This window comes from Drosophila montana, unplaced genomic scaffold (genome assembly GCF_035044405.1).
Source record: "Drosophila montana isolate Dmon_TW-CO22-7 unplaced genomic scaffold, ASM3504440v1 contig_1624_1, whole genome shotgun sequence".
Taxonomy (NCBI): domain Eukaryota; kingdom Metazoa; phylum Arthropoda; class Insecta; order Diptera; family Drosophilidae; genus Drosophila; species Drosophila montana.
The window spans coordinates 2,050,346-2,077,884 of record NW_026996559.1 but is presented as its reverse complement, the minus strand read 5'-3'; the positions used below and the strand labels follow the sequence as shown (position 1 = coordinate 2,077,884).

The following is a 27,539-nucleotide window of genomic DNA, read 5'->3' as shown; positions in this document are numbered from 1 at the left end:
TCAGCCATAACTGTCGCTTTGTCCGTACATTGATCTATGTAAAATGAGCAAAAACTTGTTATTAATTTTTATGAGAGAGGAAGGAGTGCAACAAAAGGGCAATCGATAAACAATTATATCGTTGATTAGCTCAAAAATTGTATTATAAACGATAATAACCAGCAATATGAATTGAATATATAGAATTACTCTATGATACGCAGATTAGGTTAGGTTAATAGGTATGCCTAGGGCCGCAGTGGACTAATCCACCTGCTGTTCTTTCTAAAGTCCGAAAGACTAAGAAAAGGAGCACTTTGTTCCATCCCAAGGCACAAACTAAATCTATAATGCCTCTGATAGATCGAACAGGAAGAAATGAAATTTTAAATATGCTATTTGAACAAGAAATTCATCTTCGATAACATTATTTAACAAATTAAACGATACATTCAACTTTAAGTTTAACCAAACTCTTCAATTCATTCAAAGTCTTGTGCCTAAGTTTCAAAATGACATGTAACTATGTGCAGGCCCCTAACAATAATATTTAATACAAATTAAATGATAAAGAGCTACAACTAAATAAAATGTATCCACTTGCTGCAAATACTTAGCATCTATCTAGAGCTCAGCTGGGGAATGTCCTAAGTGGTTCGAGATTTGTGAAACCAGAAACATTTTCTTTTTTCCTTTTATTTTGTAATGTTTACCCAACGTACAGACAATATTTGCATGTCGTTACGAAGCAGCATATATTTCATGCCACAGCTCAGCTCAGCTCAGCTCCTCGCCTGGCGGGTGCCTATCCACCTGTCTAAGCGTCTGGCCTCTTGCCACAAGTGCAACAAGAAGAACACTCACTCCGTCAGCCTTTCATTCATTTGATTCATTCATGGCGCACGGCGTCAAGTGCTCGATGTGTGTGTCTGTGTGTGTGTGTGTGTGTGTAGGTGTGTAGAGGAATGCCCGAGCATAAACAACCCTTTCGAGAATTCCGGTCGGGGAAAAATTCAATCCGCCAAACGCAATCCCAGTTGCAGCTTTGTGACTTTTCTGCCGAGCCTGCATCAGGTCCTCACAGTGCTGGTCTTTCATATCACAAGTTAAGTACATCAACTGCCGTGCCTGCTATTCATTCATTCATTCGTTCAGTCAGTCAGTCAGTCAGTCAGCTAGGCAGTCTGACTGTGGAACTATGCACACCTCGATGAGTCATCAGACCAGAATCCCGGTTCTGCTGCAGCTCCTTCCAAAACGTGCGCCACGTGTCGGTTGGGGGATTTGGTTCTTGTCGTTTTGTTTGTTTTGCTTAAAAGCGTTTCTTAATAACGCTTGATACCCTGCAAAGGGGTTCAACATGGCTTACATTTATATATGTATATGTACATATAGCAAAAAAATAACTTTATAGTCTATGACTTAGAGAACTCCCGCCATGCTCGGCCCATTTGCTATCGGCTGGTTTCCGCTGTTATTTAATAAGTCTCACTTAATTGACTTGGCTCTGACTCAGTTAACTAATGAGTAATGGCAACACCACTTTGACAAACACACACTCACTCACACACTCACATGCATGTGTGGGCGTTTGTTCATCATCTCAACTGATTGAAGTGAAGCTGCAATTGAAATCATATTTCCCGCACTGACTGACATTTGACACCGTTGACAATGTGTGAGTCGAGCAATAATTGAGGCACACTCCTTGCAACCCCTTCGTCTTCATTTATACCCTGTACAAACGGAAAACGGTGGGAATGTGCATATATATTCTCGTATGTCATGTGTAGGCTAAGAGCTTATTATATTTTCTTCTTTCCGATATCCCCCTCATTTCCATAATATCGAAAAATATCAATATTCAAACAATAATTATTTTAAGCATAACTCGAGAATTATGATAGCTCCCCTATGATTGGAATTCGGCGCTGTGTACAGGGTATCTCTTAGTGGGGCACTCCCAAATATCACTCTGACCAGCTGAAAGCTCGTATTACTAGAAATGGTATGCCACCAAATTTGTATGTTTCATCTGTGGGATAGGAGCGGCAAAGAGTCGACTCCGCAGGGAGGGGCTCCAATGTTGTCGAGAGAGAAATGTTTGCACATTTCTTTTATCAGTAGTCTTCAAATTGATTGTTTAAATAAAAAAAAAATTTGATATGATGCGTCAACTACTGAGCAAATAAACTGGCAACTTGTGCACAATTTTGTAAATCTAAATGATGAATTGAATTTGAAGATGTGGGAAAAGCAAACATACTGAAAGTTCATTAAACTAAAGCTTGGTGGAAACGAGAGCATTTAATTGTAAAATAAGTACGCCCACAAAGGGCGTTACCGAATGTAGATCAGTCTTGAATGACTTTGAATTTTGTCACTAAAAATATAATAAATGTAATAAATAAACTAAGCTTTGATATATGATTTATAAAAATAGTTTTGATCGATTAATCGATTTATTTAATTCAAGTCATAACAAAAAACTGTCGTTTGAGCTTTTAATCAACGGGCTTGTTAATGTTTTGTTCGCAAAGAAAATATTTACTCTATAATTAACTAAAACTATTTGCTTTCCTGTTGCTAAGACCCCAGCTAATTGTGGACTTTTCTCTCGCCCTTCCCTGCGATGAGCGTACTGGACTTCTCGGAAGTATATAACCTGTTTGCATGTTAGCGACCCATTAATATCAACAAGAATGTCAACTAAAACTTTTGTCCCATTTTTATGACCAACGCCCTCTTGTTGTTGCTGTTCTTGTTGTCGTTGTTGTTGATACCTTGGAGACGACTTCATGTTGAGGTCCTTGTCGGCGTTTTTGGTGTCATTGCACGTTTGACATGCACAAAGTGTCAACGCGCGACCCAGGGCACGCCCAGTTCTCTGTGAAAGTCACAGCTCCCTTATAAGCGCCGCACCTCCCTCACAACTTTATTTTTATTCTTCCTTTTTTTTTTATTTTTTTTTGACAATTCTATTGTGCTCCACTTTGAAGGATATACACACACACACACACGCACAACTATGGCATAAAAGCTTTTCGCTGTACACAATGCGCAATGCCAACCCTTGAGCCACAAATCCCCACAAAATACACAGCCCAGCGAAGTCTTCTATGCCCACTCCCTGAGTCTCTATTTCCCTCTCTCTCTCTCTCTCTCTTTCTGTATATATATATATATATATATACTTAACTACCTAACGTTTGTTTGCTTCGCGGCGCCATCCATATGGTGCCTGATCCAAGCTCAAGTTACCCAGACCCAGTCAGACCCAGAATGGAGCGGGTGGGCCATTTAAAGTTTGGCGTTTCCTGTCGACAACATCACAAATTAGTTGTAACTTGCCTCTGCGGACTGGCTGGAATAGCTACTGGGTTTTTTTTTTTTATAAAAATGAATGCTTTACCCAAAGCCGGCCTAGATGCAAATTCCAAGAAATTTTACAGATACACCGAACTTTTAACTCCATAAATCAAATTTTTCTGAGGTACTTTGGCGATTATCGATTAATCGATTAATTTAACTTTGTCATCTCTATGAACCAGTTTGTCGACAAGCAAACATTTGGAACAGACAAAACATACTTCAAGTTTTCTAATATAATAAATTATTAATTATCATAATATATAACAGATAAATTGTATGTTAAGGCAATTTAATGCTTATATCAAGAAAAATAAAATGGAGTTTATCTTAAGGATAGTGCTCATGAAAGTAAAGAAACCTATTTGAGGGCTTATTCCAATACAAATAATTGGCTGTCTGGGCATAAATTTATATAGATTGAACTATCAAACTTAAAAGTATAATAAATAATAAAAAATGTTGGCTGATAGAAATTAGTAGGGAATATGTGGGCCAACCATGAACTGCGAAGCATATTGAAAACTTGCCTCTTGAATAACGCATATTTAAAAACCGAGTATAAAAAACGTGATGTAGTTAAATGTACGAACCGTTTTCTTTTCTTTTATAGGGCCATGGCTTTAGCGCTCCGTAGATGTTGCCTTTTCTTTGTTATTTTCTTTTTTTCCGCCAATTTGTATGTGTATATAATCTTCTTGTTTTGCGTTTTTTGTGGTTTTGGTTTCTTTTCTTTTCTGTTGTTTAGTTCAAAGCGGCAGTCAGTCAACTGGCATTTTGTATGTGCATATAACTGGGTTAGGGCGCCACATTCGCATGCCACATGCCACTTGCCACATGCTACATGCTACATGCCACATGCAGATGAAAGCAGCCGCAAGGGGCGTGCCACTTCATAGCCTCCGAAACAGCCGTACAGTAATGCGCAAGAAAGTATGCTATGGCATTTTGTTAAATACATTTTTTTTTTGTTTTTGGCTCTTATTTTTTCTTTTTTTTTTGCTGTTGGGCTTTGCAACCCCTCTATGCAAATTACAACGACCCATCACTGGCTGTGGATGACTCATCATACAGTTGCCCGCGACGCCTGCCCCGCCCATGAGCAGCTACGTCGGCTGCCTCGTCGCAATTTCTATAGAGATTTTAATCGCATTTACTTAGCCGGGGCAGCCCACCGAGTTGGCTGGATAGATAGCTGGCAAGGAGCAACCATCGAGAAACTATCATAAAGTCGCTGGGGTTAAGTGGCAGCCAAGCAGGCAGCACAACAAAAAGCACACACACACACACACACACACACACACACACACAAACACACACAGAAACACACCCAGGCGGCTCAAGGAAGTTGCATACATTAGGCAAGGGATTCGAGACCAAGTCAGCAGCTGTTTGTGTCTGGGCCCGCTGCACATTTGGCTGGCTTTAGAGTTGGGCTGCTCAACTTTGTCGGTCAGCAGCACCAGCAGCTGCCACCACCTGCCCGCTTGACTGCCTACATGCTGATGGTGTTGCCTGATGGTGACACGCCAGCGTCAGCGCCAGCGCCAGCGTCGGCGTCGCCGACTTGGTTGAGTGAACTGAACTAAACAGAAAGTGTGTAGCTGTGTGTAGGGTATACAGGACGGGGGCCGTGGGCCGTGAGGTGTGGGGTGTGGGGTTGTTGGGCGCACTGAGTCAGCGCGTCGGGCAGTTGGATTTATTGACTTGGCTGGCATGGGGTTAACTGAGGGTTAGCCTATGCTTAACCCAAGGGCTTGTCCGCCTAACTTAATGTGTCATCGTCATCGCCATTGCCCTGGCAACAGCAGCAACTGAGTCTAGTGCTGGCAACGCAAATGCAAATACAACACGGCAACACTCGATTGTGTTGCATGTCCTGTCATGCCGCAACATAAGCATTGCTATGGATTTATGTGGGAACTAACAGACGCGCTGCCTGACATCCCCCTATGAACGAGATAAGTGGCATACAATTTGTACGAACATGTTTACAAATAGTCGTGCAAATTTTTCTCTTGCGACAAAGCAGTTTTGTTGTTTTCAATTCTTTTGTGTGCTGCATTCGTAAACGTTACTAATGAACTTTAAAAAATTAAAAGGAGAAAAGATCTCTTCACATTCAAGCCAACAGGAGATCCGCTCGATAACTTCGCTAGTTGATAGTGCGCAACATTTTTTGTTTCTTCTTCTTTTATCGATATGTTTAAAAATCAGTGCTGATAACGGACACCCTCTCAATCGTTATGCAACACTATCTTCAAGAATTAAAGTGCATCAGACGAGTTGAAATTTGTTAAAAGTAGCCCAAAACAAACTTGAGAACTTGCAACTTTGCCACTGAACGTGGCATATTGTGGGTGAATGTGAAATCAGTTACAAACCTTAACAAATTTACAAGTTCAACAAACCCAGAGCCATAGTTTTCAACTGCCCCAAGCCCTGCTCAGCCCCTGCCCCCTTTTATTCGCTGCGCTGCAACTTACAACACTTAAAAACAATTCAAATGATTGACCTATTCAATGACCTGCAGCTGCTGGCAGCGGCGGGGGCGGGGGCGGGAGGTGAGTAGCGATACGATGTCGCGGCTGCCGCTTAAGTCAAATGTATATAAAAAAAACTAAGAAAAAAAAAAAAAAAATTCAGCGCTTAACAAGCTCAAGCACCGAGCAGTTCGCATAATTGACTTGGGTTTTTGAGTGCTATACACTCATACATCGATACAAGTAGAGAAAGAGAGAGGCAGTGAAAGCGAGAAAGAGAGCGAGAGAGAGAAAAGAGTATGACTTGAAAAATGTCCGAAATAAGATTTAAAAAATGGGCATACGATGAGTTGTTGCTCTCGTTTACTTCCTTTGCGCTTAATTGCAATTACGTCAAGCTGAGAGGCGTATAAGCTGCTCCCTCTGGAGCCCCCGCCCCCCTCTGGTGCCTAGGCTTGAATGTACCATTTTCGCAATTGGAAATTAAACAAGTTTGTCATAATTATAATGTGTGCATACATATATGAAATGTCTCATCGCTCAAGGAACGCAATGAAAGAAGCGAAAAGCAATACATAGAGAAATATGTGGGTTTATTAAGTCAAATTAAATGTGGAAATCAACTTGTTAGAGCGCCGCCACTTAATGAGTCGCAATTCCCCAACCAGGAAACACAAATGAAAACTCATGTATGTCTTGCTGTTTAAGCTAATTAGTAATTTCTTCAATCTGCCTACAGTTAAAATAACATAATCAAATTTAACTAAAAGTCTTATACGTGAAGCTTATGCATAGCAAAGCCGTATCATATAGCTCTACTATATCATATGTCTTTTATAGAAACAATCGTATATAATCGTATTATATAAAAACAATATAGACTCGTCCTTATTGGTTCTTTGAATGTAAATGTATATTAGATGGGCATTACGAAGACCTCAGTAATGCGGTACACATTGCACTTTGACTAGATTAGGTGGGTAACTGTCATGTAATGAAAATGTCGCTGTTAAAATCATGTTAAAAATCGATTTCGAAATCTTGTTTGTCACCCTTATCTCGAAGCGAAATCAAAAACTCAGATCGCGAATATTTAACGTTTTCGTTACCTCTCCGAAAGATATAGACTTCATCTTTCGTTTATCCCATTTAGGCGGGGTTCAGGGCATCCCATAGTCGGGCACGCCCGACCCGATCTCCCTTGTTTTTGTATACAATTTCTGGAGTTGGTAAATCTTTTTTGGCAAATAGGATTCCCCTACTAAACATACCCAAACGTAATATAGTCTTTTTACTCATACAATTGGCATTTGCTTTATCTATTTACAGATATAGATGGATCAAGAACGGCAAGAAGTTTGACTGGCAGGCGTACGATAACCGTATGCTGCGCCAGCCTGGACGTGGCACATTGGTGATCACATCACCCAAGGATGAGGATCTGGGACAGTATCAGTGCTTTGCCTCCAACGAGTTTGGCGTCGCCACATCGAATTCGGTGTTTGTGCGCAAGGCGGAGCTGAATGCGTTCAAGGACGAGGCAGCCCGCAGCGTTGAGGCCGTCGAGGGTGAGCCTTTCTCGCTGCAGTGCGAGGCGCCCGATGGCTGGCCAAAGCCCACTGTCAACTGGCTGATACAGCAGACCATCGATGCGGGCATCAAATCGATCAACAATTCACGCATGACCCTCGACCCGGAGGGCACACTCTGGTTCTCCAATGTGACGCGCGATGATGCCAGCGGCGATTTCTGGTATGCCTGCTCGGCAACGTCAGTGTTCCGCAACGAGTACAAGATCGGCAATAAGATACTGCTGGACGTCAAGCAGATGGGCGTGAGTGCATCCCAGAATCGTTATCCCCCCAAGCGGCAGTACGTGACCCGCAAGAACGAGGTGGCGCTGCGCGGCAAACGTGTCGAACTGTATTGCATCTATGGCGGCACACCGTTGCCGCAGACACTCTGGTACAAGGATGGAAAACGGGTGGAATGGAACGATCGCATTACCCAAGGCAACTATGGTAAATCTCTGGTAATTAGGCAGGCCAATTTCGACGATGAGGGCACCTACAACTGTGACGTGTCCAATGGTGTGGGCCAGGCGCAATCCTATTCGATCAATTTGAAAATTCATGCCATACCCTACTTCACCGAGGAGCCGGAGATACAAAATGCCGCCGAGGATGAGGAGGTCGTATTCAATTGCAAGGCCGCCGGACATCCAGAGCCGACCATTCAATGGATACACAATGGCAAGCCGATTGCGCAAAGCGAACCAAATCCTCGACGCACCGTTACCAACAACTACATTAAGATCGTGAATCTGGTGAAGAAGGACACGGGCAATTATGGCTGCAACGCCACCAATTCCCTTGGCTATGTCTACAAGGATGTGTACCTCAATGTGCTCGCCCTGCCCCCAGAGATCCAGGAGCCACCACGCGCCGAGGCCACCGTCAACGGACGCAACATCACAATGCGCTGCCGCGTCTTTGGTGCACCCAAGCCCCAGGTGAAATGGCGCCACAATAATAACTGGCTGACCGGAGGTCGTTACAATGTGCTGCCATCGGGCGATCTAGAGATACAGGAGGTGACCTTCGCCGACAATGGCAATTACACGTGCTTAGCGGTCAACAAGTTTGGCAATGCGACGGCCGAGGGTTCGCTGGTGGTGAAGGAGCGCACCAGGATTACACAGGAGCCGCAAAACTATGAGGTCGCCGCCGGCCAATCGGCCACATTCCGTTGCAACGAAGCACACGACGACACCTTGGACCTGGAGATCGAATGGCTGAAGGATGGCCAACCGATTGATTTTGATGCAGAGGCACGATTTGTGAAGACCAACGACAATTCTTTGACAATTGCCAAGACCATGGAGCTGGATTCGGGCGAATACACGTGCGTTGCACGCACTCAACTGGACGAGGCCACGGCCAAGGCGAATCTCATAGTGCAGGATGTGCCGAATGCGCCCCGTTTGATAGGCATCACATGCCAGGCCGACAAGGCAGAGATCTCCTGGGAGCCGCAAGGTGATAATCGTTCGCCCATTCTACACTACACGATCCAGTTCAACACCTCGTTCACGCCCGCCTCCTGGGATACGGCATACGAGAAGGTGCCCAGCACGGACTTCTCATTTGTACTGCAAATGTCGCCATGGGCCAACTATACGTACCGTGTGATTGCTTTCAACAAGATCGGACCATCGCCGCCGTCGGGACATAGCGAGCCGTGCACCACACAGCCGGATGTGCCGTTCAAGAATCCGGACAACGTTGTCGGCCAGGGCACAGAGCCAGATAATTTGGTCATCACATGGACACCGATGCCGGAGATCGAACACAATGCTCCGAAATTCCAATATCGTGTCAGCTGGAAGCGTGACATACCCGGTGCCGCCTGGGAGAACAAGGACATCTTTGATTGGCGCCAGAACAATCTCCTGATCCCCAATCAGCCGACATTCGTCAAGTATCACATCAAGGTGGTGGCCATCAATGAGCGCGGCGAATCGAATGTTGACGCCGAGGAGGTGATTGGCTACTCTGGCGAGGACCGTCCCCTCGAGGCGCCCACTAACTTCAGCATGCAGCAAGTAACCAGTGCAACCCATGCTTATGTGGGCTGGAATCCGGTCAGCGTGGAGTCTGTGCGCGGCCATTTCAAGGGCTACAAGATCCAAACCTGGACGGACAAGGAGGGCGAAGAGGGCCTCCGTGAAATACACACAATCCAGAACGGTGCGCTCGTCACACAATTCAAGCCCGACTCCAAGAACTATGCCCGCGTCCTGGCCTACAATGGACGCTTCAATGGACCGCCCAGCGCTGTGATTGATTTTGATACGCCCGAGGGTGTGCCGTCATCAGTGCAATCGCTGGAGGCTTATCCGCTGGGCTCATCTGCCTTCTGGCTAACCTGGAAGAAGCCGCTCAATCCCAATGGCAAGCTGACTGGCTACAAAATCTACTATGAGGTGGTCAAGGGCAGCTATGTGGGCGAACGACGCGAATATGAACCCCACATCACCGATCCTCGCATCACACGCATGAAAATGGCCGGTCTGAAGCCCAAGACCAAGTACCGCATCTCCATCACAGCCACAACCAAAATGGGCGAGGGCACCGAGTAAGGCATTCCTCACATTCTCCTTCTGACCTTCCTTTGTACCTTTTACTCAATTTGCTACTCCTAATTCCAGGCATTACATTGAGAAGACCACACTGGGCGAAGATGTTGAGCCGCCATCCACACCATCCCTAACTTGGGAGCCGATCCAGTCGCCAAATGGTCAGCCTACCTACCGTATAAATTGGGTGCCCAGCACTGATGGCCGTTCGGGCTCACACTTCTTCACCAAGTATAGGTGAGTAAAGGATGTGAATTGGTTAACTAATTCAATTTCGAACTGGTTCCGTTATCATAAGGAGTCTATATGATGTAGTTCTTTAATTAAAACCAAGGCTATGAGTAGATTAAATTATTTCAATACCTAGATCAACTAGTTTCAACTTTGAACTCGTATGCTCCTTATTTTAGCTACAAATAATATTCACTTATAAAGTCAGTTGTTTTGAACTAGTTCAACAAATATTCCTTTTCCGCTAATGTTGAAAATTTAATGATTTAATAAATAAAAAAAGCCGTTTGTGTTTTTAGACCATCATCAAATAAAAATTTAATGGAACATATTATTTTTTGTTTAAAATAATTGTTCAGTTAAATAGCTAAATGATGGGCGGAACTAGTTCTGTTGGCTTTGTAAGAACTTCGAGTTCTGCATGTATGCCTGCATATGCTTCAAAGCGTTGCCAGATTGCAGTACATTCAAGCTAAAACCAAATACTTAATAATTAATTGGAAATATTATTAACAGAATCAAGGGTGAAACGGAATGGACCAGCAAAGAACCCGAGAAATCAGTCGACTATCAGGAGGTGGGCAGCCTCGATCCGGATACAGTTTATGAGTTCCGCGTTGTGTCGGTCGATGGACATTATCACACGGAGAGCGCCACCCACGAGATTGACACGAACAGCGCCGAGGGACCCATAATGGTGCGCAACGAGACTCTGGCGAATGCCGGCTGGTTCATTGGCATGATGTTGGCTCTGGCCATCATCATTATCCTGTTTATCATCATTTGCATTATCCGTCGCAATCGTGGTGGCAAATATGATGTGCACGATCGCGAGCTGGCCAATGGCAGGCGTGATTATCCGGATGAGGGCGGTTTCCACGAGTACTCGCAACCGTAAGCATATCTCCAATTATCGTTATCGATAAATTGCTGTACGTACATAAGGGTGAATGTATCGATAACGCATTTGCTTTTGCTTTTACAGTTTGGACAACAAGAGCGCTGGTCGCCAATCCGTTAGTTCAGCGAATAAGCCCGGCGTGGAGAGCGATACCGATTCGATGGCCGAATACGGTGATGGCGATACAGGTAAGAGCGACAATTAACTCCAGTTCATCCTAAGTGTTCCACGTGTCCCAGTCCATGTCATTGTTTGTTTGTTTTTATCTTTCATTTTCTTCTAAATTTATTTTATTACAAATTTTCATTTTGTTTTTGTCAACCGTTTTTGTTTTTGATGATGATGATCATGATGATAATGATAATGATGATGATGATGCTGATGTTGATGTTGGCACTGATGCTGGTGCTGTTTGCAGCCGTGACCACAGCCGCCGGTCATGCTGCCACCGCCGCGCGCAAGGTGGGCATCAAGCAGCCATCGACTTTGCCCCAGCCTCACCTGCAGTCATCGCCGCCGCCCTACGACAAAGCCATGAGCCAACAATTTCACGCAGCCTAGTCTCACATCTATCTTCCGTTTATTTATGTTTTTGCACAAACTCACACAACTCACACACACATACGCACACACACACACACACACACACACACACACCATATAACTGTAACTGTGGGCGGCGACGGTGGCGGCGTTGGCTTCATCTTTCTTCAAACATTTCGTCCAGGTAGCCAATTTGCCCGGCATTTTATTTATGCATTTCTGCATTTTTTGGCGGCTGTTTTTTGCAGCCAAATTAAAAAAATATATATATTTTTTTTGGCTGGCTTCTTGCGTCGCGCTTCGCTTAATCGTTTTGTCACCCTTCTTGCACGCGTCCTCCTCTCTCTCTCTCTCTCTCTCTCTCTCTCTCTCGCTCTCTCGCTCTCTCTATGCTCTCTAAGTTGTCACGACTAACTGGCATCGGTGCTGCAGACTGTGCATATATGTATTTCTATATATAAATGCATATGCATAACCAGCATGTGAGCTAGGATCATCCATTCAAAGCTCGTCGAGCCAAGCGGCAAATAAAAATAAAGGACGATTGCTAGCCAATAGCTTTGATTGGAGAACATTGGCAGGAAGAATATTGTAGCCGATGTTATAAGTCATTTTCAAGATTCTCTTTTTTTTTACTTCAATATTATAGAAATTGCTCTGACTAATTCGGAGCCTGGCTTCAATGCAACCAACTTAATAATGTAGCAACAATTTCTACAAATTTGTAATTCAGTTTATCTGATCACGTTAACGGAAAATATAGTCAGATAATCAAATATAAGAATAGCTCACAAATATATTAATATTCAATTATTTAACAAATTTAGGTATATAGGATACGTGGTGCAGAACCTTAGCTACTGATTGCAAAGGTTTCTGACTCCACATTGATTTCGATATAAGCTATCTATAAAAAAAAAGTTAATACTGAATGTTAATACTAATGAAATTCTTTATTTGATATGAAAATATACCCTTATGTTGTGTTGAGGTATTTTCCGTTAATACCTGACTATTAGTTAATAGAAAGATTTCGTGTCCTATTCAAATTTACGAACTGCCTCACTTCAACGTATAAAAAAGAACAGAACGATAGTTAACATTTCTATATGATATACATGAGTTCCATCTCATATATGTATATATTTGTCAAACAGCAATGAGCTATTCTTATTGGAATACAAATCCTTAAAAAATGTAGTATCTTTTATAACTTTATAGTTCAAACGATCTAAGATAAATCTGTTCTTATATATCAATTCGAATCAGCGAATTCCTATTTGTACAAACATCTAGCAATTTTAGCAAATATGTTCTAGGTAAAATTCGTTATTTTTGTTAGAGTTTAAATAGTTCAAAGTATTAGGGAAATGTCGAGAATTAGTGGAGCCAACTTAGCTTGGCCATCAGCAAAGTCTGGCAACGCCAGGTTTCTTTTTATAAAATAAGTAAAACATTTGCTGGCTTGATATTGTTGATTTGTTTTTTATTCGCATCGCTCGATAATAAATCTTCTAAATTAAACTTTTTCAAAGACATGGACCCAATATTCGTTTTGGCTTGTGGCACTTTGCGGAGCAAGTGGATGATCCTATGTTAATACATATCTGTATATGTATGTGCTTTCCTTTGTATATGTATGTGTATTTATCCAATAGGCCCAGTTCATCAATAATTGCTTAATGTTCTGCGTTTTGTTATTTACTTGTGTTTTGTTCCTTTAATTTATGTTTTATTCGTTTTGCACAACATTTAATTTACTTATTTTTCCATTTTTTTTCTTTTCTTCAATTTGATTTTTGTTTACTCTATAAAACAACACATGACACCTACAACAACAAATAAAAACAACACCTCAATAAAAAAAAAAAAACAAAAAAAAATGATAAAATAAAATAAAATGCTGTACGATAAAAATGGCGAAATGCAGGCATGAACGAAGATGGTTCCTTTATTGGTCAATATGGACGCAAAGGACTTTGATTTAATCTGTAAGCAGCGCGGCTTCCACAACAAACAAACCGAACCGATTCGAACCGAGCCCCTCCACAACAACAACAACAACAACAAACATCCACAACAACAATTACATCAACAGCGCCCAAAATTCTAAATGAAAATCAAAGTTTTTTTTTAAGTTTATTTTTAGTGCGACGAGTTCATTTTCTATATGAAAGCGAATATTTTTTATAAAGTAACTAAAACTAGAACTAAACAAAAAAAAAAGAAAAAAGAAAAAATTATACTGCCAAGCAAAAACGAGAAAAAGAACAAAGAACAACAACGATGCAGCAAAAAGGCTATTAAAACAAAACAAGAAAATCACAAGAAAAAAGCAAAAAAAAAAAATATTCTGGCGCCTTGGCTTAATCAAGGATCACCCCGTGGGGAGCAGTGGCAGAGAACGCAGACAAATCAGAAACAAGAATGCTTAACTCCAAGCCCAGCCCGCACCCCGCCACCGCCGCTTCTCCCTTCCACCTTCCAATAAAGCAGCTGCGTGTTTTGTTTGCTCGCTCTCTTTCTGTTTCTCTTACACATACACACGCACAGACACGCTTGCTCTCTAACTGTACCGCTCTCTCCTACACTGAAAATCTGTCCTCACTCTGTTTAATATGTAATGCATATATAAATATATATACATATATATATATACATATATAAATACATAAGTCTTAATTTAAAAATTTGTTTAAAAAACGTAATGTACATTTTCTGTTATTAGCTCCCTCCTTGAAAAAATTTGCGTACGTGTGTATTTAATTTAATTTTTTTATCCAATGCTCTTTAGTTTTGTTTCATAATTTTAATTTTGTGTACTATGTATTTTAATGAAATATGTTTTATTTTATTATTTCTTATATATACATAATTTTTTTTATCAATTCGCTTGGACAGTTACATTTAAAGAAATGTTGTAAACTGTACTTTGTAAACGGTTTGTTTTCTGCATAAAAAGAAAAACTAAAAACAAATTGAGAAAAATACATATTATGTTTTTTTTTTGTGTGTAGTAGATCTATTTAATATTAAACAAACAAAACAACTATATAAAAATATTGCATTTTTATATTACTATATTAGAAAGAAAAACCAACAAACGAAATAAAGAAAAAGTAAACAATAAAATCGAAAGTGAAAATTTAAGTAACATCATTTTTTTACAGACAACACATGTCCATATTGACACAGGCAAAGAGGAAGTTAGAAAATAATTTCGAAATTCGAATTCGATGCAGAAACTCCGGTTTTATATAAATATATGTACATATTTGATGTATACTCCTAATTCCTAAAAGATCACGTTTCAAGCGATATCTAAAAACGCTGTAAAATCAATTTTGTACAGTGTATAATTTCGGTTTACGCTCTGACTCAGAAAATAAGTGCACATTTTGCATACTATTAAATATGCGGAATATGTGTATAAGAAAAACACACTATGATCACAATTTAAAACTAGGTAAAACTTAAACAGTATACTTCTTAATCTCTTTCTTATAGATTAGAGGGAGACTTAACTGGGCTATTCCAGCTCTTAAGTTGTTCAACATTTTCTAAGTAGTTATCAATACTCAGTACTCAATACTCAATACATCAATACTTTCATAATGTTATGTATCTCAAAAGCCTTTAAATACATATTTAGAATTAGATTTTTATATTATCTCTTAAAGATAACACAAAACTTTTTAATTTATTATTTGGAGCATGAAAAACTTAGCCTGAATAATTTTTAGAAATATACTAGCAAAAAATCTTGAAATATTTCCCAAAATATGTTGCATACCCTTGCAGTGTGTATTATAATTCCATTACTATATTTGTAACGCATAGAAGAAGACATATCCGAACCTATTTGATGTATATTTTATTTTGTTTATTCTACATTATACCTGAGCAAAACTTCATCAGCATTGGACTTCAATATCATTGGCTCTATAAGAACCTTTGATCGGAAATATTGTTTCTATATAAAACCGACTTGTAAACCGAATGTCTGCAAGTGTATTCAGTCTTTGGCAAGCCGAAGATAGCCGTGTCTCTTCTCTTTTTAAGGATATTTCCGATTATAGATTATTATTGAGTTGCAATGATTATTTGGCATTAAGATCCTTGTTTTTAGCTGTGAAACCCCGTGAAACCCAACTTTAGTTTGTACGTGTATAACACAAGGTAATGTTAATGAAGCATGCAGCTTGTACATATATTCTATATAGTCTAGATACCCTGTAGTCGTAGCTTGGCGCTCTTAACATGCATATTCAAAACAAACCCTAATGTCAAACGATCCAAACACGACTAATCAACCCGCACACAAAGCAATCGGAAACTGAATCATGAACATGCAACAAATGTCCAATAACATGAGCTACAAATAATAATAATATATATTGCCAAAACTGACACGCGTCTAACGGAACTAACCAAATCGAAACTCGCACACATCCTGGTGTTGGTTATGGCTAACACACTCACGCATATAACATAGATATAAATGGCTTAAAGTCTTAACTGTTTTTCCATTCCCCATCCGCAGGTCAGTTCACTGAGGACGGCTCCTTCATTGGGCAGTATGTGCCCGGCAAGCTGCAGCCGCCGGTCAGCCCACAGCCGCTGAACAACTCCGCCGCAGCGCATCAGCAGCCGCAGCCCGTTGGAGTCAATGCTGGAGGAGGAGCCAATGCAGCTGGCCCTGGCAGCAGCAGCGGTGGCGGCGGCGCTGCCACGACGAGCACAGCTGCCGTTGCCACCTACGTCTAAGAGGCGTGGCAGCCAGCATAAAGATTGCGTTCAGTTCGTGCATTCAAAAACTACGCCCAAGTTTATTAACTAATTCTGTGTGTGTGTGTATGTTAGTATGTGTGTGAGTGTGTGTGTGTGTGTGTGTGTGTGTGTGTGCGTGTGCGTGTGTGTAAACGAACAAAAATTAAACTGCTTTAATTGTCTGCAAAAAATAAAACGATTTACGAAATTTAAAATTAAAAAACAAAAAAAAATGCGCAGTAAAAAATGTATTTAAACTCGCATTTTATTTGCTTAAATATGTAAATTAGATCTTTTTCAATGTATAAAAAACAAATCTGGAAATTGGGCGCATTCAGCAAAAAATTCTGATAAAAATTATATTTTTCCACCTCAAACAAGAAGTAAATTTGTAAGATGCATTTTTGTTTATTGTTTTGCAAATTTGTGTGTTTTTGTATTGCAAGCAGCTAGAAATCGTGATCAATCATGATTGATCAGAATTGTCTCTGGAATGCGCCTATTTTACTTTTGTTACAATCAAATCAAAACAAATTCAACTGAGAAAAAAACGAAAATCCAACAAAAAAAAAAATGCGAAAATAATATGGAAATGATATCGTTGCAAGTTCAAATTTGTGTCTTTTTGTGTGTGAATGTTCTTTTTTTTGTGTATGCAATTTTTTTTAAGCATTTTAGTTGGTTTTGCACATTGAAAAACTAAAATGTAATAATGTATTAGTACAGCTTTTATAGTGTATTCGTAGTCGTATGCATAGCCCTTGAAAATGCCAGATTTTTTCGAAACAGTGGGCCCAGCATTGCATTTTGCAGCTAATTGAGTGTGGCCAGATATCTTCAATTTCGCTTTAAACCAAAATATATCTTATGAATTTTGAACAGTGCAAATATTTTGCAATATGAGCGCTTCACGGGAATCGTACACAAGCATACACCACGGGTCACTTGAATAGATACACAGTGTTGAAGTTGCAAGAATCAGTGAATAAATTGTCAAACACAGGCCCTGATAATATTAAGTTTCTTAAAACAGAACTGAAATTACGGACTTCAAAACGAGGCGACGACTTTAAAATAATATGTAGACCAATCGCAATTTCATATATATATTTACATGATCATCTACTTAGGCAATGAAATCGGCTCTAAATATGTAAAAACAATAAACCTAGACAGTTAGTAAAAGTTGATTATTATAATTAATTTTGTATTAAGACAATGTGAGGCTAAACTGTTGTAAACTCAAGTCATAATTCATGAATATGTAATCGAAATCTTGCTGCCACTTTAAAGATTAGGAGTTTGAAATCGTAATCTTTAGCTTACTCTGACTATAAATAGGTAATAAATATAATGTAAAACAACTCGATACTTGATCTATGGAAATTGTAATGTGTCTGAATATAACTTAGAATACAATTTTCATTTCATTTGGAAAACTGGCACACAGAAATTGCGATCTGGTCCTTAATGTTATAATATATATAATAGTTCATGAAACCAAATCTAAGAAATCAACTTAAAAGCTGCAATTTTGATATGTAAGTCTTAAAAGTGAGCAATATCAAGCTAGCTCCATATTGCTTGCTGCATTTAAATGATATATAGAAAAAGCAAAACTGAATGCAAATTGAGCACTGTGTAGTTATGCCAAGTGTTTTTGTGCAGTGTACGTATACTAATCTCTTGGTCAATCAATCAATCAACACTATTTATGCAATTTTTTGTACATTTACAACAATATATGTGTTCACAGTTGAGAGGGAGACATAGAGAGCGCGAAAGGAGAGAGGAAGAGAGAGAGAGAGAGAGAACGAAAGCAAATTGTCAAGAAATCGAAATTTCGAACACCGTTCATTTTGAGAATTGTAATCTCTAGATAAAATGCGCCTGTACAAAGCAAGAAATTGAGAATTAAAAAAGGAGGAAAAACCGAAAAAAAACATAAACTTTTAAGCTTAACATAAACTTTGTTCAACAGCAGCTTAAAACGAAAAACCAAAACTAAATACCACAAAAAAAAAAAAAAAAAAAATTATAAAAAATATGAATAATTGAATTGATGCTTTTTTGTATGTATGTATGTATGTACTAATTATTATACAATACCTAAGTTAATTCATTTTGTAAAACGTCCATAGCATAATTAAATTGTGTAATATTTGTACCGACAGATAACCCTATGTTTATACCTATATATATACATATATATATATATATGTGTGTATGTAACTAATTACAAGCCGACAATGATTTTGCGAATTTCATTAATTTGTCCACTAATTATAATTATTTAAGTAAAGCAATTAGTTAATTCAAATCTTGAAAGTCAACGCGCTGCGTTCTAAGTTCAAACTAATTCAGAATTAAAGCGCCAAAACTTACTGCCATTCATACAGTTTTTACAGTTTACTATATAGAGACTCGCTCCGATTAACAAGATATAAATAATTTTTTTTTTTTAAGAAACTATGCGAAAAGTTCTAACATATATGGATTTATCGTATGTAAGTTAGATGGAATTTCTCGATCTTGCATTCGTTAAATATATTTATTCTTGGAAAATAGTTAACAATTTTAATTTGTGTTTATTAACTAGAGTAAAAATGCGATTATATCTATGTACTTATTTCAATAAATAAAAATAAAACGAATAAAAAAACAATTTCTTAAACATTTATAAAACGACTTTTCAAACTGTCGCCTAGAACTTGTAAGAAAATATGATAAAACATATATATAAAAACATATATATAAAATATATAAAATATAATATAATATGAAACCCATATATATATAGATATATGCATATATTGATCACGATATATATTTTTTAAGTGTACAAATTAAAATGTGCATTATATACATACAAACTAGAAGCTATAACAAAACTATTAAAGTCCCTAACCTAAATTGAGTTGCTCTGCTTACCGAACTTGTTCTACGTATATGAAGTTCTTGATAGAGTTAGAGATAGTTACCCGTAAAAAGCGAAAAACCAAAAAGTGCATCTAAAGAACACGGCTTAATTTGCTATCAATGTATATGGTAACGTATATGTAAATTATGTGGCTAAAAGCTTCGGATTATTTCATTATAAACATACAGGGTTGCTTAGTCAAATTTTTGCATTAGATTATTGAAAATTAAGAAAGAAAAAAAAAAACGAAAAACACAAGAAAAGTGAAAGGAAAAAATATTATATGCATTTTATACTTATTAGGCACTGCACAGCATTTTGTTGTTGTTCTTTCAATTAGCTATTTAACCATATGAGTGTTATGTATTATATGAGATCAGCCTGAATAACCAGCCCAAAAACAAAGAACAGACCAAAAAACCCACAAAATTCAATTCATAACACCTGCAACACCACGCATATCCCAACGATTGAGATGAGGATGAAGAATGTGAACGAGTTTTAAGAAGGAACAAGAGTCGAAAAGCTGGAAAAACGAGAAAAAAAGAGAAAGAATCAATAAAGAAAAGTACATAATTAGAGAAAGTTAAGGATAGGCATAAGGATAAGGTCCTTACGTTGGCACATAACAAAAAACAAACTACATAATACTTACACATGCCACATATAAAGCATATTTATACATATACATATATCTATATCTATATACATATATATATATTCATATACATTTACATGTATTGCGGACAACGATCTAAAGTTCTTGAGAAAGCGTTATATATATATATATATATGTACATATGCTTATATATATATATATATATATATATATACATACATGCACCAAATATATATATACATATATAGGAAGATGTATAAGATTCTGCATAGATATTGTGATTTCAAAAACAAAAATAGTCAATATTAAATCGAAAACAGTTTAAAGTGCATAAGGCCCAAGAAAAGGGTCACGAAAATTCCAACTTTTTTAAAAGTGCTCATCAAATTGAGAGACTAAAAAATCATATATATATCGGTGCTACCGATTCTAGAACTTGCTTTTTCCAAAATTGAAAAAAAAAATAAAATAAGAACTAAAACTGCACTGCCTGTCGGACTCTATCTATATATGTATGCATTCGCTTGCTTGCAAAAAATGGTTAAATATGCCAATATCGATAATATTATGCAAAATCCAATGTACTAGGAATGAAGGCAAGGCATTTTACTGCAAATGGAATCTATTTTTTTTGTTTGCACAATACTGTGATTCCTAAACAGAAACCATTAATAATAATAATATAATACAATTACAAATTAATTGTGCATGCATGATATTGCCCGACAACTGATGTGTTTGTATATTCTTTCCATTACATATTGATAAATGTTTTACAATTTGTAATTATAAATATGTACTTACTTATGCAAAATATTTATGCCCAATATCCAAACAAATCTTTTTCAACATTAACTAACCAAATGGCCTAAACACTGAAAACCAAATAAAATATGCGAACCATACCAAGAATACTTCTTAAAACTGAGTTTTTAGCGAATCAATATAAACTTAAGTAACAAATACTTGTACAACACTTGCAGCGAAAACTTAAAATTGATTAAAATGAATTAAAAGAAAAGCAAAGTATGGTTGATGTTTTTGCATAAAAAAAAAAAACAAGACAAACCAATAACAACATAAAGCTGTATAACTATAAAGAAATGCAAATAAACTAAAGAAAAAATGTATGAGAAAAAGCAAAAACAAGTTGAATTTACATATATATTTTTATTTCAGCAAAACCAGCAACAAAATCTATGGCATCCGATAGAAAATTTTAATTATTTCAAAGCAACGTTAATACGGTTAAGCGTCCGTTACGGTTAAGAGCTGAAGTGAGCAATGTTAACGCCGCAAAGATTAACATAGCGCAGAATTGAGCTAACATAATGCTAAGGGCGTTACTATCAACTGAGGAGCGAATGAAATGCCAAGGCTATTAAACACGTATAACTGATTTAAATAAAGCATTTTCGTTTTGAAAAGCTAGCTGTTAAAGTTGAATGCTTTTCCAGATTTACAACAAACATCGATATGTAAGAAGTCAAGCATCGATGCAACGTAAAAAGATATCGACTTTGCTCTGATTATCGATAGTTTTGCCGTCCTTAATTTCACGCAATTGTGTTTAACTACATGATTTGGCTGGGGTAAAATCAAAGTACGCAACTATAAAACTATTAGTCACAGGCATTGGTGCAAAAATGGCTCTGGCCATTACAAAACCTCAGTCTTTCATTGAGACGATAGTTGGTGTGCCGCCTCTGAAAAAGCTCCGCTTGCAGGCATTGGCGGCGCCAACGAGCAAACCGAAAGCAAAACCCGAAAAGAAACTTCAAGTATTAGGACTTCTTGATCCTTATCTACCGCCCAGTACTGGCAGCAATAGCATCATTGTGCCGGGCATAGGCACTGTGCCAGCTGCGAGCACCGGCGCCAGCAACACCTGCCAGACGAAGGAGCTGCTAGAAGTGCTGGTTAAGATTACGGACGAAATTACCTACGAGAATGTGCAAATAGCTGAGTTAAAGGAGACTGCCACAAAGATCTTTCAACTGTACCAGCTGCAGGAACGCGACAGCGACACCTCGGTGCGTGTGAAATTGCTGGAGCTGCTATCGGGTCTGGGTTGTGAGTGCGGAACGGAGGAGGGCATCACCCTAATCATCGACTACTTTATCTACCTGCTGCGCAAGGAGACCTCACAGAAGGTGCTCGCCCAGGGCATGATGTGCCTTTTTCGCATTGGCCAGCAGCGCCGCCAGATGGTGCCGCTAGCATATAACACGCAAGTGGCGCACCTAGCCAAAGAGTTGCTTCGAAGCGGGTCCACGCACACACAGAAGAATGCAATGCTGGTGATAGGACGATTTGCCACCTGTCACGAGAGCGAGCGGCAGTATGTCTGGAAGCTGGCCTTCTACATTGATTCGCAGGACTCGGGCGTGCGTGCCCAGGCGCTGCATGCGCTGCTGACACTTGGCGAGCGGGGCTCCCACCTGCCGCCGGTGTTGTACAAGCGTGCCGTCGAAGCCATGAAGGACGACTACGAGTGTGTGCGCAAAGAGGCGCTGCGTCTGGTGCACATGCTCGGCAACCGGCATCCGGACTACATTATCAATGTGGAGCGTCACCACGAGGACATACGCATGATCGATGCAGCCTTTAGCAAGGTGTGCGAGGCGCTCTGCGATCTCTCGCTGCAGATACGTGTGTTGGCCGCCGAGCTGTTGGGCAGCATGACGCATGTCAGCAGCGAGTTCCTGCACCAGACGCTGGACAAGAAGCTGATGAGTAATCTGCGGCGCAAACGCAATGCCCACGAGCGGGGCGCCCATCTGGTCACCAGCGGAGAATGGTCGTCGGGCAAACGGTGGGCAGACGATGCGCCGCAAGAGCATCTGGATGCGCGCACCATTTCCCTTATAGCTAGCGGCGCCTGTGGAGCGCTTGTACACGGCCTAGAGGATGAGTTCTTGGAGGTGCGCACAGCTGCGGTTGGCTCAATGTGCAAGCTGGCCATGTCGCATCCGGAATTCGCGGTGACCAGCTTAGACTTTCTTGTGGACATGTTTAACGATGAGATCGAGGATGTGCGCTTGAAGGCCATCTATAGCCTGACGGCCATTGCCCGACATATAGTGCTGCGTGAGGATCAACTGGAGATCATGCTCGGTTCCCTAGAGGATTACTCAGTTGATGTGCGCGAGGGCCTGCATCTGATGCTCGGCGCCTGCCGCGTCTCCACGCAGACCTGCCTGTTGATGGTCGTGCAGAAGCTGCTCGATGTGTTGGCCAAATATCCACAGGATCGACACTCGACGTATGCCTGCATGCGCAAGATTGGCCAGAAGCATCCGCATTTGGTGATGGCCGTCACTGGGCATCTGCTCTATGTGCATCCGTTCTTCGAGACGCCCGAACGTGATGTCGAGGATCCCGCCTATCTGTGCGTTCTCATTCTGGTATTCAACGCCGCTGAGCACCTGGTTCCCATCATCAGCCTGTTGCCGACGGCCACGCACCGGCACTATGCGTACCTGCGCGATTCCATGCCCAAACTGGTGCCACAGCTGCCCATCGAAGGCGCATCCTCTGCCTCCACAACAAAGCGCATCGAAGATGCCCTCCAAGCCGCCGGCAGCTCAGCGGAATATCTGCAAATGATTCTCAACCACATTGGCGAGATATTCACGATGACAGACGAGCGCGTTGAATTGCTCAAGACGGCCCAATCGAATCTCCAGGTGAGCTTCAAAGCCTTAACTACATTTAAATTAAATAACAATTGCTTTGCTGATATTTTAAACTACACAATCCCACCTGTGAATTAAAGCGTTTAATCACACCGGATTAGAGCGAGAGCAACTTTTTCTTATACTCTGTTCACAAGGCGAAAATGAGAATATTGTATGAAAGCAATTTTTCCCCTTAGCTTTAATAGGGTGTTCAAATTCTTTGATATCTCAGTTTCCTCAAAAATGGCAGATTGACGCCTCGAGCGCAATGTCAAAAATAAATATTTCCCAAAGTCTCAGTTTAAAAGTCACTTATCTGAGGTAACAGTCGTAGAGCCATAAAATCTAAAGACTAGAATTTTACTTAATTAATTTTAAAAAAAAATTGCACCCAGAGCAGAGTACTACCAGTCGGATACACATCATTGAGTATCTTTTAATTTTTTGCATAATTTTCCTGAATTTGCTTGTTAAAAATTAACATAGACTCGCAGTCAGCATAGCCGTTGCATACAGTCGCTTGAAAAAGTATACTGCACGAACTTAATCCATGAATTCGGGAAATAATTTAGTGATGCATCTTACTAAGCCGCATGATAATATACATATATAAACTGTCTTCTTCCAAATAGTTCTTAAAAAAAACTATAATTGCTTGCGCTCAAAGAAAAAAGTAAAATTATTACACTTAACCGTTTCTCATAAGAGCGTTGCCATATTGCTAGTATTACAGTTAGTTAATAAAATTTGGATGATTTTAGAATTTTCAAAATAAGTTCAAGCTGACAAACGTTGACCATTCTCTAATCTAAAGATCTATAGGTGATAGATCCTATCCCGCCTTGGGATTCTTATTTCTTTTCAACCTACAATGAAGATGCGAATTTAACCGCTTGGTAAATCTTCGCATCGTGAAAACGTGCGCAAATCTTAAGCAAATGTCATTTTAGTATATTAATTTTATATATTTTGATTAATTGAAATGATTTTATTCTTGCATTCAGCGCTTAGGCGCCATCGACTCAGATATGTATGGCCCATCGAACTTCCTGGAGACCTTCCTCTCGGCGCAGATACAAATCGAGCAGATGCAGCGCTGCGCCCGCACCCAGCGCAGTCGTGTGCCGCTTAAAGAATCGCTGGCGGAGCTGATACGCAACTGCCTGAAGTTGCAGCACACGTTCTCCGGGCTCAACTACGGCGACATTCTGCAGGTGAAGCAGCTGCGATTGCGCGCCAGCGCCTTGCAGTTGGTGCTAGTGGTGCGCGACAGATCGCAAAGCGCACTGGGTCCTTGCCAGATGCTGCTGCAGACCGCCGGCGACATTAGCGCGTTTATGCGCAGCCGCAGCACCAGCAGCTCCTTTGGCGAGCAAAAGAGCATGGAGGTGGACCCAAAACTAAAGCTGAAGCCTCAGTTGGGAGAGCCTGAGCCGGACAGCTTTACCCGCTCGCTACTGTCCAAGCTGGATGCGATTGCCGACCCGAAGCCAGGACGCGTATTTCGTGAGATTCTGCCACTGGTGCAGCATGCGCCGCCGTTGGCGCTGCCGCCGGCCAACGAGAAAATTCGGCGCTGCATGGCCAACATATTAGAGCCGTGTCCGGTGCAGTCGCAGGACAACGTTATCAAAGTGACCGCCGGCCTGATTGCCGCCGTACCATTCGTGGCCGAGATTGACAATCTGTTGGAGTCCCAGAAGGCGGACATGCGCATAAAAATCAAGTACCCAGACCAGCACATGCACACCGTGGTGCCCAAGATGACGGACTTTAAGCCCATCATGACGGAGCAGGGTGAGCACGAGACGAATGTACGGTTGCGCACAACGATCCTGCTTTCGCACAGCGTCTGGACGGAGGCGTCATTGGTAGAGATACAACTGTGCCTGGCCGTGCGACCTGGCAGCGAGCTGGAGCTGTGCAAGCCCGCCAAGGTACTCTTTGCACCCAAACCAGTACGGCGGGGTATTTAGCTAAACGGGAAGCGGCCAAAAAAACTGACAACGTGTACATTACCAAAAACACATACACAAGCACACACGAGTATATCATATGTTAACGAATAAGTATGTTTAATTACAAAAAAATCGCCTTACAAATTTTAATGTTCTGCATGTGTTATCTATATAAAAGAAAATCATGGAATACGCTTTCATTACAATGTAAAAATAACAACTCGTTAGAAAGCCATCATAGACAATAAAGTTTCTTCAAATATATATTTTATATATATATACATATATATATATTTGTTTTTATAAAGTAGGCAATTAAAATTTAAACTCCATCCGTTTTATGAGATCTATCACTAACCAAATAACATATAGACCGGACAAACCCTACTTTTGATGGTGACATTCGATATTTCTGCGGCTGGTCCAAACTCGCCTTCGTTTTTGTTCGGGTTCGAGACATGCTCGCATGCTCTCAGAAGCAAGAGAGTAAGAATACATATGGCCTGTGTCGGGGAACGGCAACGCTGTCTTTTTACTCGCTCACTCTACAAGAAACTGCTGTGGCTTACTCTCATCCATATGATTTGTGCGATAGAACGGCATCGCTGTTTTTTATCTCGCTCCCACTACAGGAAACTGCTTTGGCTTACTCTCAATGCTCTTTCAATTTGTCTATGTACCGTTTAAATGTTTGTGTGTGTATGTGTCCGCACAAGCAAAAATGCCCACAAATTCAATTTTTCTCAAAAGTCGGTGGCATATCTTCCCTTTTGAGGGGACGAGTAATATAAAATAATGAAAGGGTTTGCCCCGTCGATGCGAAATTCTTTCATTTTAGCTCGTTCTTCTTCGAAAGGGTACCTAAGCGTTGGCATGTGTGCATTTAAAAGTTTTTGGACTTGCTATTCACGCATACTTGCATATTTTGTATATGAATAGAAGCATTTATGCGCATGTGTGCCTGTTGGTCCCTGCCTGCCTGTCCGATCCAAATTTGACAATATTTTTGGACTTCTGAATTTCGAGCTCTACACACACACACAGAGACACAAATGTGTGTGAATGGGCTGATCATGGGCGCAAAATTTAAAAATATCATTATTGGCACGCGTCTGACGCCCCCTCTTTTTTTTATGATTTAGGGCTTGAATTGATGAATGAATGTTGACCCCTTATTACCTGCAGCAGCCTGTTGGGCCGAAAGGGTCAACTTTTGGCAAACACCTGCACCTGCATATGTAGGTCAAGTGACTGATCACTTAACTAATTTTAGGAGCAATTATATATTGATAGTATTAATAATTTTATTGTCTTAAAATATTTAGCTTTTTCATATATGATCTACAGGTAATGAGGGGCCAACATTCATTCATCAATTCAAGCCCTAAATCATAAAAAGAAGAGCGCGCGTCAGACGAGTGCCAATAATGATATTTTTAAATTTTGCGCCCATGATCAGCCCATTCACACACATTTGTGTCTCTGTGTGTGTGTGTAGAGCTCGAAATTCAGAAGTCCAAAAATATTGTCAAATTTGGATCGGACAGGCAGGCAGGGACCAACAGGCACACATGCGCATAAATGCTTCTATTCATATACAAAATATGCAAGTATGCGTGAATAGCAAGTCCAAAACTTTTAAATGCACACATGCCAACGCTTAGGTACCCTTTCGAAGAAGAACGAGCTAAAATGAAAGAATTTCGCATCGACGGGGCAAACCCTTTCATTATTTTATATTATCGTCCCCTCAAAAGGGAAGATATGCCACCGACTTTGGAGAAAAATTGAATTTGTGGGCATTTTTGCTTGTGCGGACGCATACACACACAAACATTTAAACGGTACATAGACAAATTGAAAGAGCATTGAGAGTAAGCCAAAGCAGTTTCCTGTAGTGGGAGCGAGATAAAAAACAGCGATGCCGTTCTATCGCACAAATCATATG

General features: G+C 40.2%; 2 protein-coding genes across 5 annotated transcripts in view; both read left to right on the top strand.

Annotated features, from left to right (window-relative positions):
* The window catches only part of Nrg (Neuroglian), a 48,850-nt gene extending 30,463 nt beyond the window's left edge, over positions 1-18,387 (top strand). Inside the window, exons 4-9 of one of the 4 annotated variants that reach the window (XM_064699990.1) lie at positions 7,161-9,968; positions 10,042-10,206; positions 10,717-11,094; positions 11,186-11,289; positions 11,520-11,563; positions 16,188-16,283. In XM_064699990.1, coding sequence (XP_064556060.1) covers positions 7,161-9,968; positions 10,042-10,206; positions 10,717-11,094; positions 11,186-11,289; positions 11,520-11,563; positions 16,188-16,268 — 3,580 coding nt within the window. In that variant the 3' untranslated portion in view covers positions 16,269-16,283. Of the gene's footprint in view, positions 1-7,160; positions 9,969-10,041; positions 10,207-10,716; positions 11,095-11,185; positions 11,290-11,519; positions 11,564-13,574; positions 13,943-16,187 lie in introns of those variants that run through there. The other 3 variants (XM_064699992.1, XM_064699989.1, XM_064699991.1) reach the window with 3 other exon arrangements.
* A 3,122-nt stretch (positions 18,388-21,509) lies between these two features.
* On the top strand, positions 21,510-25,878 carry IntS4 (integrator complex subunit 4). Its single transcript, XM_064699650.1, has 2 exons — positions 21,510-23,642; positions 24,638-25,878. Exons 1-2 carry the CDS (start codon positions 21,600-21,602, stop codon positions 25,607-25,609), a joined length of 3,015 nt encoding a protein of 1,004 aa, XP_064555720.1. The 5' UTR covers positions 21,510-21,599; the 3' UTR covers positions 25,610-25,878.
* Positions 25,879-27,539: the final 1,661 nt, after the last annotated feature.